At 31.0% G+C, this 14,566-nt stretch overlaps 1 protein-coding gene across 4 annotated transcripts; it reads left to right on the top strand.

Annotated features, from left to right (window-relative positions):
• The first annotated feature begins 387 nt into the window (after positions 1-387).
• Positions 388-5,571, top strand: LOC107003780 (uncharacterized protein At1g10890). 4 transcript variants are annotated; one of them, XM_015202060.2, is made up of 5 exons: positions 433-718; positions 986-2,194; positions 2,314-2,526; positions 4,430-4,649; positions 5,051-5,571. In XM_015202060.2, exons 2-5 carry the CDS (start codon positions 2,151-2,153, stop codon positions 5,315-5,317), a joined length of 744 nt encoding a protein of 247 aa, XP_015057546.1. In that variant the 5' UTR covers positions 433-718; positions 986-2,150; the 3' UTR covers positions 5,318-5,571. The 4 variants fall into 4 exon arrangements, 3 of the variants coding, with proteins under 3 accessions (XP_015057546.1, XP_015057543.1, XP_015057551.1); XM_015202057.2 differs by having other exon boundaries at positions 434-718; positions 986-1,178; XM_015202065.2 differs by lacking the exon at positions 433-718 and having other exon boundaries at positions 1,038-1,178; positions 1,337-2,194.
• The last annotated feature ends 8,995 nt before the right edge of the window (positions 5,572-14,566 follow it).

The following is a 14,566-nucleotide window of genomic DNA, read 5'->3' as shown; positions in this document are numbered from 1 at the left end:
TCAGCCAAGAAAGCTTGTTGTATGGAGTGGGTGTAAAAAGGGGTAGAATCGTAATACATTTTAGCCCTTGACGCTTGAGTTTGAGTTTTGGGTTTTAAAGTTTCAATTTGAACCATTGATCCGTAATAATAATTGAAGAGTTTGATCTAAGTTGATGAGTTCACCATTTTACCGTAATTTTTAGATAACATTTTTAGATTATATAAAATCAATATAAGTGAAGATAGATAAATACACAAATAAAATAAATTTTTAAATATAATTAAAATTTTCTTCTAATTAATATCTCATATGTTCTATATTAGTAAAAAATTATTTACCATGTCCATTCCCCTAAATATAATATTGAAGAGTCCTATGTCTAATGAAAAACGAAAAAAAAAAATTGGTCTGATTTGGGCAAATTTATCTTTTTGGCCATTATTTTCCCCTAATGATTCAATATTGTTTCTTTTTCTATTTATGTTTTTTTGGCCCTTTTTCCGTTGGGTAGAGTCATCGCTCATCTTCCTTAGCAAGCGACTCCATCCATAATCTCTCATCTTTCTGTGTATTTGCTTTGTACAAGAAAACTCCCATTTGTGTGTAGTTCAACCATTCATTCGGCCCTGAAAAACAGAGAAAAGACCCACAAAATATATCTCACTTCCTTCCACTTTTTAGGGTTTATTTTCTCGTTATGCTTCCGGAAAGATCCATTCTTTCTTTGTTATAACAGGTAATTTTCACTATATATATAGCTTCTTCAATTTGATTATTATTTTAGTGGATAAAGTTTGATACTTTAGCTTTTTTTTGTTTGGTATAAGGTTTGAACTTGGTTTGGGCAGATGGGGTTTTGATTCTTGTTAATATTATTTCGTTTTGGTCTAAAGTTAATGCTTGTTTTTGGAATTGTTGTGGTTTGTGAAGCTTATTCTTTGTATTGTTGTTGGTCTAATGGTCTTTGAATTGTTTAGGTGGGTTCTGATTCTTCTTATTGCAGGTGAATTTGTGGCTTTTTAGATATAACTAATTGAGGAAGAGATGGGTAGAGGTAGGGATAGGGATATTTCAAGGTCTAGGTCGAGGTCGCCAGCATATAAGAGGAGATATTCACGGTCACCCTCGCCTGTGGTGCGCAGACATAGCAGAAGAAGCAGGAGAGATAGAAGCAGATCCCCTTATGCTTATAGCAGGTGATACCCATTGGCATAAATTGATTTATGGATTTGACATATATGGATTTTCTCCTTATGTTAATGTCTTTGGTTTGTATGTTTTTTTTTGTATGTACAAGGATTTGTTGTTTTATTATTCTAATAAACCTCACATGTGTTTGCTGATTCACTTACAGTTTGTTCAGGCAATGTGTACGTGTTTGATTCTTGATAACTGTTGGTTTTTGTCTACCGTTTATTGGATGGACTTGCTGCGTTGATCAAAAGGATTTTAGGATTTCGTAATGACAACATTGGTCTAAGATGTGGTGGGATTGATGATTGATTATTTTTGCTTGTATTTTAAAGACTTTAAGAGGAATTTTTAGTGACTGGTGCATTTCTGTAGCACTATGTCACGCCGACTGATAAATAAGTTTCAGAACTTTAACCTTTCTTTTAATAAAATACCTCAATTTTCATTTCATTTGGTCAATTTCCATCACTGGATATCTAAAGCTCTGTTTTAAAGCGGGGAGATTGGGGGTGCAGATGTGTTTTGTGCTTCTGCTGCTATATTGACTTCATTTTGTTCAGATTGGTATTTGCTCATCAAAATCCACTAGTCTTTTATTTTATGAGTTAGTGGATATCTACAAAATCAAGTTATGTACTTGTCGAATTGACTTGTTGCTGCTACTAAGAGTTTTCAATACCTGTCATCACCATAGTTAAAAAAATTTTGGTTGTCGGTGTAATATGCTTTATTGTAAGCTGATTCTTGCGCTGTTCAGCTGCAAATTTTCGTCCTCGGTCGGATTGCAATTCCGACGATATGCATGATCCTAATGAGTAGAGTAATAATAGAAACCTAAATGTAATACCCGGTGCAAACCTATGTTCTTCAGTGAGAAATTAAAAGAAGTAATTGCTTCCCTTCATGGGAAGCAAGCAGGTCATGGGTGCCGGTGAGTGTCCATTGGTTGCTCGATTGTGATATTAGCTGTTCCTATGATAAAAGACGGAGCTCGAGTTTATTCTTTGCAATTCATGAGGTAACTGTACATGCTTTAGTATCTAATTGATTTGGAGGACTGGTTAGTATGTCTGGGGATGTGTATGTTGTCTAGTGCCAATATATGTTGTTGCTTAAATGTTAATCATTTTTATACAGAAAACGAAGTCGTTCATTGTCCCCTAGGCGCCGCAAAAGTCGTTCTCCAGCCACCAGACGTCATAAGAGTCGCTCTCCAAGGAACCATAGGAGACAGAGAAGTAGGAGTACCTCATTGTCTCCTATTGGTAAGTCACCTGGTTCAAGTATTGGATCGAAGGAGCAAAAGGGTATCAGTGAAAAAAATAAACTTGATGAAGAGGAGAAGAAAAGGTACTGCTGTATTTGTAAAGCTTCTCATTTTCTGTAGCTATTTCTGTCTTGTATTTTTCCTTTCCATCTCTTCCTCATCATATCGTAAGCTATGCTGTTGTTTTGAGTATGAATTAGAACTTCTTCTATACACTCTTTCAACTTTTGAGCAGACATCTCTAGTTTCTGTACTGTTTTCCTGAAATGTATTGTGGATAAATGGGAATTTTGTGTAGAAATGTTTACACTGAGGCCACGGGAGAGTTTTTTCCTGATTAGTTATAATGGACTGGCCTTTGGAGACTACAGAACAGAATGTCAGTTCTTTAATTGAAAGATTTTTGTGATGTGCCTGATGATGAGGTAGATGTAGGATCGGATGGTGGGAATTTTGGCGCTTTACTCCATTGCCTGAAAATGAGAAGATTTTTATTGTTCATGGAAGCTCAGCTCTAAAATTAAAATAAACCTAGTCTGCAAGTGTTGAGTGGCAGATAGTTGTAGAGTGTGGTAGACTTGAATTGTTGTTGTGTAATGTGCATCTACTGTTTAATGTAGCATGATATTGTAACACTTGTATACTTTACATTTTTATCTAACCTCCTTATCCTTCTAATTCAACATGAAGGTAGTAATGTTCCTCTCGGAATAAAAGAATTTCATGGACAATACCCCCCAAAAAAGAAGATATACAATTAGCGCTGCTTGCCTGAGCTCTCTAGCTATGCCTAATGGATCTGGGTTTTATTGCACTCTTCTTCTTGCCTTATTATTTGTAATCATAGAAAGTTACCAGTTTCAAAAAAAAAATAAAATTATTTGTAATAATAGGTAAATGGCTATAGGGTTGATGGAGTTGAATCTGTCTATGTTGCAAGTGGATTGCAAGTTTCTATTGTACATGTTATAAGACAGCATAATGCAAAGAATGCAGCTGGATCACCAAGTAGCAAAACAAACAACAGCCAAAGTGCTGCATGTAATTAGTTATGCCTTTTAATTGGTTCAGCTTTTGCTAAATTATTTAAGGCTGATAAAGAAAGAGAGGAAGGCACTACACCTTGATCTTTGTTTGGTTATTCTGCCATGCTGCCCATCAATGGTCTTATCTATCCTTCATTAGATCAACAGATGTGGCAACTGCAAGGACAGATGTTACATGTATTTGCTAAAACATGTTGTTTTCATACCCAGCGTCACGAAAAGTTAATAGGACCGGCATAATCATGAATGTACTTGTTAATAAGGAACATTTGACAAGATTTAATTTGGCCATTATTTAGTGTAGATGGATGATGTCTATTTGCTTCAAATTTGTTGTCAATTTCTAGTTGGCTTGAACAAGTTTCTTTAGTTCTGTTATGCTCTAATCTGAATCTTGAACAGTTTCTTGTTACTCAAGCATTGGGCTCAGGCTTCTTTTTGTCACCATTTCTGACTATTTTAGCTGACATGTTGGCAATTTTGGTCATCTATTTAAGAAGTAGAAACTTTTCTGTTTAAAGTTCCTACTTTTGCTGTAAAGTATCTAGTATTTTGGTGATTAGCTTTAAAAATTGCTACAGGTTATTTGACATTCTTCTCCACAGGCTTATTTGGAGGAAGTTACTGCTATATTCCACTAATTAATTTTGATGATCAATTGGGTGCTTCGTTTATCTACTGTTCACCAGTTTTGATTCTCATTTGTTTGGACAGAATTCAGGTAGAGGTATGCTATAAAGCATTAACATGTATATTTAGTGCATATATCAACATGGAGGTCAGTGTGTTGTTCCTTTAGTTATATACTAAGGAGGAAAAAGGGCAATACTTCGCAAGTTAGTTCTTTCTTTATTTACGAATCTGGGGAACATAAAAGGAGTCCGTGCTCTCTGTATCAATGTTTACCCGTCTCTAATTTTTACTCCTCTTTCTCTCTCAGGCGTCAAGAGGAAGCAGAACTGAGATTAATAGAAGAAGAAACTGCAAAAAGAGTTGAAGATGCAATTAAGAGAAAAGTTGATGAAAGCTTGAACAAGGAGGAGATCAAGATTGAAATTCGAAGGCGATTAGAAGATGGTAGAAAGAAACTTGTGAATGAAGTTGCTGCTCAACTTGAAAAAGAGAAGGAATCTGCTCTTATTGAGTCGAAACAAAAAGAGGCAAGTAATTTTTGCTTAATAATATGCTGTTACCCCATGTCTTGGTCTTTTTCTTTTATATTAGCTGTGAGCATGTTTTTTGTACTCTGGATAATAAATTTCATGTTCTTCTAGTCAATAGTTTATGTAGCAAGTTTGTGCTTCCGAGATGGTGTCCAGATGTTCATCCTATTTAAAAAGAAAATACTGCACTTACTGTGATTGTTCTTTATTCCATCTATTATGAGCCTGCTATGAGGTTACACATTAAAAAAAAAAAAATTAAAACACCAACAGGACAAAGAGGGGGCAGGGGCTGGGGTTTTTAGTTTTCTTGAAGTTATACTGGTCCTGCTTGGCCACCACATTCTTCATTGATATTAAAGTTGTATCGACAGTGAAAAGGTTAATTATTCATGTAGGAACAAGCTCGAAAAGAGAAAGAAGAGTTGGAAAGAATGCTTGAAGAGAAGAGGCGAAAGGTGGAAGAAGCTCAGAGAAGAGAAGCTATGGAGCAGCAAATGAAGGAAGAAGAGCGTTATAGAGAACTGGAAGAGCTCCAAAGACAGAAAGAAGAGGCTTTGCGAAGGAAAAAACAACAAGAGGAGGAAGAGCGTGCAAAGCAAATGAAAGTGTTGGGCAAGAACAAATCCAGGCCTAAGTTGTCGTTTGCATTGGGTTTGAAATGACAAATGACTTGCCTTGTCATTTTTATTACGGTCATGATCTTGCTGATCACCAAAAGGCAATTGGTTTTAATTTTGTTGGATACTTCCTTTTGCCCTTTCTTTATGTTGCTCCATTTTTTGTGTAATCTTAAGTACTTGCTGAGTATATTTCCTTGGTCGTATGCACTGTTTTCAACTGATGTAATTTAGGGCCAACCATTACTAGCAAGTTGTGATATTGTTGTTGTTACCAATTGGGCTGGTTGTCTGCGTTTCGTTTGTTCTCTTTCTTTCCTTATTGACACAGAAAATCTGAAATGAGAAGAAAACATATCCAGTGATATTTCACAATAATGTATGGTGTACGATTCGTTGTGGATAATATGAGGTGTTGTGTGCGAAGAGATTAGGTACACGCTGCCCGAAATGATTTGAATCGATATATGGGCTAGTGTTCCACCCTGCCCAAAAAATAGTTGGGCTTGGAGTTTTAGGCTGTATTCATTTCTCTGCGTGATACTTGTTCCAAATCCACACAAGAGCTGAATTTCAACGAGTTAAAATATAATAAGTAGAGATATTTTACATAGAGGTACAATGTTTGGGGTGAAATTATCTGTTTTAGTATAAATAGAGATATCAACAACCAGTAAAACATATAATTGACATACAAAAATATACAATTACGTTGTTATCTGTCTTTAATATATCGAACATATATAGAACTTTACACCCGACATACAAAAATCAAAATACATAAATTTATTGTTCATCTTCCTCTTCAAGTTTCAATATGAAATTGAAATTTTCAATCGTTTGCAACTGCACCCAATCTAAACATATTGTAACAATTTTGCATAATTTGATTTTGAAATTCAAATATTTGAAACTTTTTCGTAAAGTTTTTTTTTAATAAATAAATGAAATTTACGACTTTGGAGTGTATATGATGAGAGAGAAAAAGAACAAGAAGATTATAATCTAAAATGAGGAAGACTACAATCGAATCCCTCACCATTTATTATTTTACTACAATAAACAAAGAGAAACATTATTTTATTTTGTAATGAAATGTAAGTAGCTGAAATAGAGTTATAATTAGAACATAAAAATAGCTTTTTATTCATGGAATGAGACAGCACAATGGGTCTTGTCAACCAAGACACACATGCACAACAGCTCCAGAAGAACATTAAATCTCTCGGTCTAAATTTATGTGATACTTTTCATTTTTTAAGAGTCAAACAATTTAAGTTTGACGGGAAAATTTGTGCATGAAATCTTTAATTTTTCTGAAATGAAATCTATATATTTGTATACGTAAAAGTACTATAAGTCAACAAATGATATTTCAAAATGTCTAAAAGATGTATGAAAAATTTACGTTCAAAATTAGACTCGTTTGAACTTCGAAATCCAAAAAATATCAATAAAATGAGGCGGAGAAAGTACTATTATTTTAGGATTGAATCATAGTACCATTGTCGAAAATACTCCTGCCAACCCTAATATTGACTCGAGTCAAAGCGAGTTTGCATATTAAGTAAATCAAATGTTTTATATGTACAAATTCCATTTGATCGGATCTTTAAGATAATAGGGTTTTTATCTCTTTTCAGAATAATCATTTTGGCTAAAATTTAAAACTTTTAAATAATTGTTAAAAAGTTCCACATCAGTAGATGTATAGAAAATTGATTCCCTTATATAAACTCGAACAAATCTCCTCTCATAAGTTAGCTCATGAAAAAAAATTAGATCCAAATGTCATATCGCAAACAACTAAATTATTAGTAAAATCCACATACATCCTACCGTTTTTAAATGTCTGAGTATAGTTATTATATTTCAAAAATGTTATTAAATGTATAGTTTGTGGGTAGTGAGCTGTCATTTTTTTATATAAAAAAAAAAAAGGTCTGGCAAAAAGAGAGCGACACCTCTTATCATTAACTCATTATTACTCTTTTTTCCCACCACCGTTCTTATCATTGGGACCCACAATTTTAAGAGTGGGACCCACTAATTTTAACTAGTCTCTGAATTTTAAGCGAAAGGTAGTTGGTGTGGGTACAACCTGTATTTAATTCAGATTCGGGTCAACTCAACTCAATCCGGGTCACCATAATGGCGCGTGACCATTACTGTTGCGACTGGGATTTAATTTCATGGGTTTTAATAGAATCCTAATTGGATTCTGGAGTTCCGGGTCCTCCGCTACCGCTGACAAAACCCGAATCATTTTTATTTTGTTGGGAGTCAAAAAAAAACAAAGTTTACCTTTTTTTTTTTTTTGGTTTTAATTAATAAAAAAATAAATAAAATGTATTGGAGGATGGAGATTGCTTGTTATTGTGGAATTGCTTACGTATTGACACTTTCTAATTAAAGAATTGTATTATGCTTTCTTTTACATAGTGAAAAGGAAATATCATTGTATTTTGAGCTTCCCTATTCTCCAAAAAAATATATTGTTTTTTTTTGTCTTTATTTTAGAATAATTCAGCAAAAATAAAAATATTTAAAAGGAAGAAGGGAAAAATGCATTGTGACATAACAATTTATTTGACGATTTGTTTCCCTTGTGAGTTCAAGTTAAGAAGAGAAAAAAAAAAAATTAAAGCTCGAACGAGGGTTAAATTAAAAAAAAAAAAGAAAGGGGTTTTGTTCTTGTTTTAAGTTGTTGCGTATACAAAGTATTATAGCTAAAACTTTCATTGTAAGGTTTAGGGTTAATGAGAGTTGTTGACCCTATTAAAAAATAACGGGGTACAATTAAATTTATTTTTGACGAATATTTTCTGTGATAATATTTTATTAGCTATAACAATAATCATATTATTCGTGGTTACATTACGAATTAAAATATATTGATCGAGACAAATAATATTGTTAGAGAGGTTTGACTGGATTTATATTGGATCTAGGGAGTTGAAACAAAATCTGTTGCAGTCTAAAATATCACCGAACGACTTACTTTAATTTTGACTCATTAAGAAGTTAATTATGGAAAAGAGAAATAAATGATTCGTTCTACAAAATTTGTGGGAAAGAATACAAGCTTATACTCTTTATATATTTATTTTTGGAGTCTCAATTTATGTGATGAAATTCACTTTAATTCCATCCTAAAAAAGGCATATTTTTTAATAAATAATTTGATTTAATTTATAACCTTTTATTTCACACTTAAATAAAACAATTTATAATAAACTATTTTTGATTTATTTCAAATATAAGTTTTAAATGTTTTTTAAAATAAATTTAAAGTCGAAATAAATTTTGTCATATAAATTACGATAGAGAAAATGTAACCACCTGCCTAGATTTCAGAAGATGACAATGTCATGACTCATGCACATATTCATAGAACAGTTTTATGGAGTCAGGAGATTAAGCTGCTGAAAATAAATTAATGTTTACAAAAAAAATTTGGTGAAAACTTGACCCATCATTTATATATATTTTTATTATATAGTAGTAATTTCAAAGTCTATAATTCTGAAACCAGCATTCTCTCATATTGTTACTATTGAACCTAGGTTTTGCAAATTAGGAATTAATGGGTACGAGTTAACTATTTATTACAAATTTAGTAATTTTTACATGGACTTGCGTACTTAATGTAGAGGCCTATATAAGAGGGATACTTGGTTTCACGTGAATTTATGCTTCTTTTCCAAAATTGTTATATTTTTAAATTTTTGTTGAACATAGATGTGTGAACTCATACACGAAATATTATATATTTTGACGATGATCGGATGCACCTTTTAGTGAGATTAGAAATTTGAATTTATATCAATCTTGTTTTTTTTTCTTTCTAAAATCGGATAACACCTTTATAAGTGGTTATTGATAGCACTTTTGACTTTTTAATTAATTAAGCATTTCAATTTTAGATCTATAATTTTAAAATTTTAATTGTTTCCAATGATAAGAATCTAAATGTCAGACTGAGTAGATCCACTTTTTCATAATAGTGCATCCATCATCTCCAAATTCTGAATACGCATCTGACTTTATGTCATCGAAAATGATGAGTTCTATTGAGCTCAGGGCACAGCTAGGGGGGCGGAAGGAGGTTTACCAAGCTAAGTCCTCTTTAGGAAAATTAGTGTGTAGAAAGTCTTTATCTGCATTAGTTAAATGTCATTATATTCAATCTCTAAAAACTTTAGGAACATATACAAAAAATGATAGTTGCAACTAAAAATGTATATTTAACAACAATTAAACTATTGCTGCTAAATATCATTTTCTGACATAGTGATTCTACCTCCACCACATGATTGAACCCACGGCAAATATGCTATATCCGCCTTGAAAGGACAGATTTAGGTCTAATTTTGATACCACGTGAATTCACGATCTCTATATTAAATTAGGTATTTATGTATATATCTTTTAAGAATAATGCACTTAATTGGCTGAATATTAAATTATTTACTCATATAAATTAGGATCTATTTCATTTAATACTCTTTTTTATTAATCCGTGCACCGATATTTTAAAAACTTTACCTCTGACTAGGGGTGTCAAATGGATGGATAGGATTGAAATTGAAAGTATTAAAATGGGTTGAATAGAAATCGTGTTGGGTCTTGACCCGCTCAAATTTACTTTGGGTTCAAATGGGTTGAGTTCAAATGGGCTAAAAAATGGGTTGGGTCTTGACCCGCCTAATTTGACCCGATTAATCTCAATAATTTAACATATTGATATTTAACTTTTATAATCACAATTTGAACTTACCCTCAAGAAATTTTTGTTAAAAAAATAACAAATGGATAGATAGATCCTAAAAGATGTTAAATAGATAATAATTCATACTTTCAATATAGAAACATATTTTAATAAAAAGTTTTAAAACGAGTTGAAATTAGAGATTGAATTGAGGTCAATTGAGAATTCTCTTCGAATGTGTTAAGTTTAAATGGGTTGAGATTAAACCTAATTCAAATTATCTTAAGTTTAACCCTTAAAATTCTGAATAAATTACCTATATTTGAATTCATTTTTGACACCCATGCTTCTCAATATTACGAGTTTGAATTTACCAATTTTATTACATTGGAGCCACCTAACTAAAATTTCCTTATTTTCATTGTTCATGTGACAAAAGATAATGATAAATAAATGTGGTGGGGTAATGGTATATAGAAAAATACAAAAAATAGAGCCAAAAAAAGGTGTGATGTTTTCTACAAAATAGAGTGGCAAATGAATTAATTAGAACCAACACCCACCTATGTATTTTCTTCGATTTATTTTATTTGTTATATTTTTTGTTTCACATGTCACATTAATTTATTTCCTTTATTATAATAAGTAATAAAAATAAAAATAAATAAATATTTATAGTCAATTTTGACATTCTTTTTATTTATCATATTTTTTCTTCATATTAAAATATTAATTTTCACTAATTATATCTAGATTCTCTAAATTAACAGCTACTCATGACTATTTTAGTAAGCACGACAATTAAAATAGACCGGTAGAAATATGAGTAGTAGTTATTTAGTTTCCTTGTGTTAATTAGGAGCGTTACAAACACGAACTACCAACAAGCGTATAGCAATAAAATCTACCTATAATAAATTTTTTTAAAAAAAATTGGAAAGTGAGGTGTCATGAGGCTGTATCTCCCCCTATAAATTAGCATATTTGGGGTTCCTTCTCAGTAGGGTTTTTGAGTACCTAATCATCATCTCTCTTTTTCTTTCTTTCTCAAAGCCTCTCAAAAGGCTCTGAAAAAAAAAATAGGGTTAGGGTTTATAGTGTTATGTATGATGATTATATATATGTGTGTGGTGCGTTTGAGGGGGATGTTGTCTGGCTCGACACAATTACTCTCTTGTATGTATTTAGTTATTCGTTATCAAGATTGATGTTGATAACGAATAAATTAAACACATATATACAAGATGTAAAAAGGGAGTAAAGGCGTCGGACCAGGCTTCATTCCTCTCAAATAATATTCTACTTCTACACAAAAACACTTGTAATTTTTTTGTTTTAACTTTTTCTTTTTTTAATTATGGTTTTTGTAATGTTTGTTCACCTAAAAAAAATTAATCTTGTTAATGGGGTTGTTGTCTAGATTTTTTTTTTTGCAGGTGTGTTTGGTCGATTTTTCTCTACCAAGCTAGGGTTTTCTTCCAAGAAGAAACATGAAAGTTATATACCCTTGTAATTGTTTTTTTTTTTTTGTACTAGATTAAATTTTCATTACCTTAAAATTAAGTCACTGATGTTAATGTTAGAGAAGGTGCTGTTTGTTTTCCAGGGAGGGTTAGACATAGAGATTATGTATTTTTGTGAAAATTATGGTGACAAATTTACTCTTTTAGTAATTAATTATTAGATCTTTTTATGTAATCGGCAGTGATGCTAATTAGTGACTCTGTAACTGTATTCATATATCTTTTTTTTTGTTTGCTCTTGTTATATATATGTAGTATTGCTCACATGAGTCATGCAAATCTTGTTTTATATATACTCTTGTTTTATATATAGACTCAAAATATTTAGTTTAAATTTTGTTTTGTATAACATGGTTTATCAATCGTCTTTGACTTTTAACTTGTTTAAATTGAAACCTAGTTAATTTATAATATTTCCTCATTTTCAATTCATTACTACTTCGACGGTCAAATAATATAATTTATTACCACAATATTTAAAAAATATGTCAAATTTTTATTAATTTTATTAAAGTGATACTTATTTTGAAATGGGTGAATATCGAATAATATTTTAACATGGAAAGTAACTTAATTGTATTTAATTATTTATAAGTATAAGCCTTATGGTATAAAACCCTCTAAATAAACTGCTAGCATCTAGAATTTAAACTCACTAGCAGATTTCACCAACAATCTAAATATGTGGGAGTTTTTCTTTTAACCTTATAGGAGACTTGCTTTAAAAAAAGATTAAAAAATTTTGTCTGGCAGTTTATTAAACTTGAATTTATTACTACTAATGAATTTTTCTGATAAAAAATAACTTATAGTTATGGTATAAGTGATCTGGTCGTATAAAATTCTTTTTACACACTAGCATTTAAACCTTAATAGATGTTGCCAATTTGATCTGATTTGAACATTTATACTCTGTTCGTTTCAATTATTTTGTCTAATTTTTAACTCCCCATAAAGTTAAAGAAATTTAAGAAAAATTTTAATATCGTGACTTTAAACAAAACTAAGAATTAAAAGAGTTGTCAAAAAAGGAATTCTTTTTGAATCAGATTAAAGGAAAATACGATAAATAAATTGAATGATACTTCGTCCCAATATGGATATGGAACAGTTGATATTTTGAAATCAACCAAGTTAAATTTATTTATGTCTTTCAAATTTCTAGTTTTTAATTAGTGTGATGTATGAAATATTTACGTAGTTTTCATTTATATCAATTTTATTTCATATTATATCCGAATCTACGGTCAAAATTAAAACATTTGAAATCTCGAAATTCTAATAGTGTGAAGACAAAAGAGTGGTATTTTAAATGAGAAAACAAATCAAGTAGTATATATATATTTGTTTTGTTCAACCTCTTCTACTTGTTGTTTATGGATGGGTTTGTGTTGTATATATCTATAGATAGATAATATATGTCAGAGAGGAAAAATAGATTGATTTAATAAATTACGTATGAGGTTTAAAAGTTTGCTAGTGAAACAAGTAGCTGCTGAGAACAGAGTTATAGGAGGCTACTCTAGCTAGGCATGTTTTGTTTTTGTTCAAACAAACTTTACATAAAAACCTAATCTGTTCAAACACAGAATTTCGAATTTCTCCATCTTTCTTTACTTTAATAATACCAACAAAACTCCTTACCAACATGTTAAATCAACGTAAATTCAGAAATAATAATCGTTTTAGAAATTAAAAACAAGAAATGGTATTAGTAATGGTTTCCAACTACACTAATACTCTAAACATCTAATAAATAGGGTAATTTAGTAGTAAAGCATAAACTTATCCATATTTCATTTTTATATTTGTCCCTATTTACTTATTCATTTTAATAAATCAAGAAAGGATAACAATATTTTTCCTAATATGCCCTTATTTAATTTTAGAAAACTTCTAGTATCACTAAGTTATAATGCTTGGAATCAGAAAATACATTTATTATGCTTGAGTAGTTGACATAATCTTTTAAGTTAAGGGTAAAACTATAACTTACCTATGATAATCATTGGTGCCTCAATATATGTGTCACTTCTAAAGTGGACAACTAAATAGGGACAGAGAGAGTATCAATTATTTTTCTTCTAAAAGACGACACTTATTTTTGTGAATTTTATAAAAGATCAACTCTTTGTGAATTTGCACTTAACTTGAAATCAGGTACAACTATATACTCTATGTCAACATTCCGCCACTAAAGGACGTGGCATAGTGAATGAGGATGCTCTTGCTCATATCTTAATGTTACGTATAAAAAAAAATACACCTAAATGTAACCCTACCAACGCGAATCTTAAATAATCGGACTCCAATATAATATCGAACACCGAGTAAAAAGTAGTAATTCCATCGTCCGAAGAAAATAGTATGATTTCTGATAAAACGACATTTACTTTGGAACGAATAGGAGAGAGTATTGAATATTGTTGGGAAAAGGAGCGTTTGTGAATTGACTGAAGGTGGAGAGCGCTGCGTTGGTAATAAATGGATAGAAGTTGATCCAAATGCGTGATCAGCTTTAATGCTTAACTTATTTATTGCATCACTATTTTTAATATTATGACTAGCCTTTTGCCATGTTACGAGGATCAAGTACTACTATGTCTCTGTCTGAATGAATGAAATATTTTTATTTTTTTAAAAAAATTACAATTTTGTGTGTGTGTGAAATGAGGTGGGGGTGTTTGTGTAACTGAAAAAAAATCAGTAACTGTCTTAATTTAATGGCTTAATATGGTTGTTGGATTTGGAAGCATTGAAGATGATGATGTATATTTTAAGGAGAAGTCTCTCTTTTTGAGTTTTTGAAAACACAAAAAGATTCCGCTTTAGGTTTTTTGAGAACAACGTATACATAACATGCTTTTACTAATGTCCAACCATATATATACTCAAAACTCTGAAACCAACATTAATTTATTCATATGAATAAATTATATCTTTTTCACTTCACTCGTAAGATTACAATGAATATTAGTAACTGTTTTGTTGAATCATATCATGAATAATGACATGATTCAAGAAATTTACTTCTTTCCATGTCTAATCATATGTAGCACA

The sequence above is a fragment of the Solanum pennellii genome, chromosome 1 (genome assembly GCF_001406875.1).
Source record: "Solanum pennellii chromosome 1, SPENNV200".
In the NCBI taxonomy this organism is placed as follows: domain Eukaryota; kingdom Viridiplantae; phylum Streptophyta; class Magnoliopsida; order Solanales; family Solanaceae; genus Solanum; species Solanum pennellii.
The sequence above is the reverse complement of the archived record's forward strand: the minus strand, read 5'-3'. Positions and strand labels throughout refer to the sequence as shown.

What these genes read in the sequence shown, in the direction of transcription:
- LOC107003780 (XM_015202057.2), top strand. Translation starts at nt 1,027, where the DNA reads ATGGGTAGAGGTAGGGATAGGGATATTTCAAGGTCTAGGTCGAGGTCG. An exon ending in TCCCCTTATGCTTATAGCAG is followed by an intron (nt 1,179 to 2,313) that starts GTGATACCCATT and finishes ATTTTTATACAG; the next exon opens with AAAACGAAGTCGTTCATTGT. An exon ending in TTGAGTCGAAACAAAAAGAG is followed by an intron (nt 4,650 to 5,050) that starts GCAAGTAATTTT and finishes TTATTCATGTAG; the next exon opens with GAACAAGCTCGAAAAGAGAA.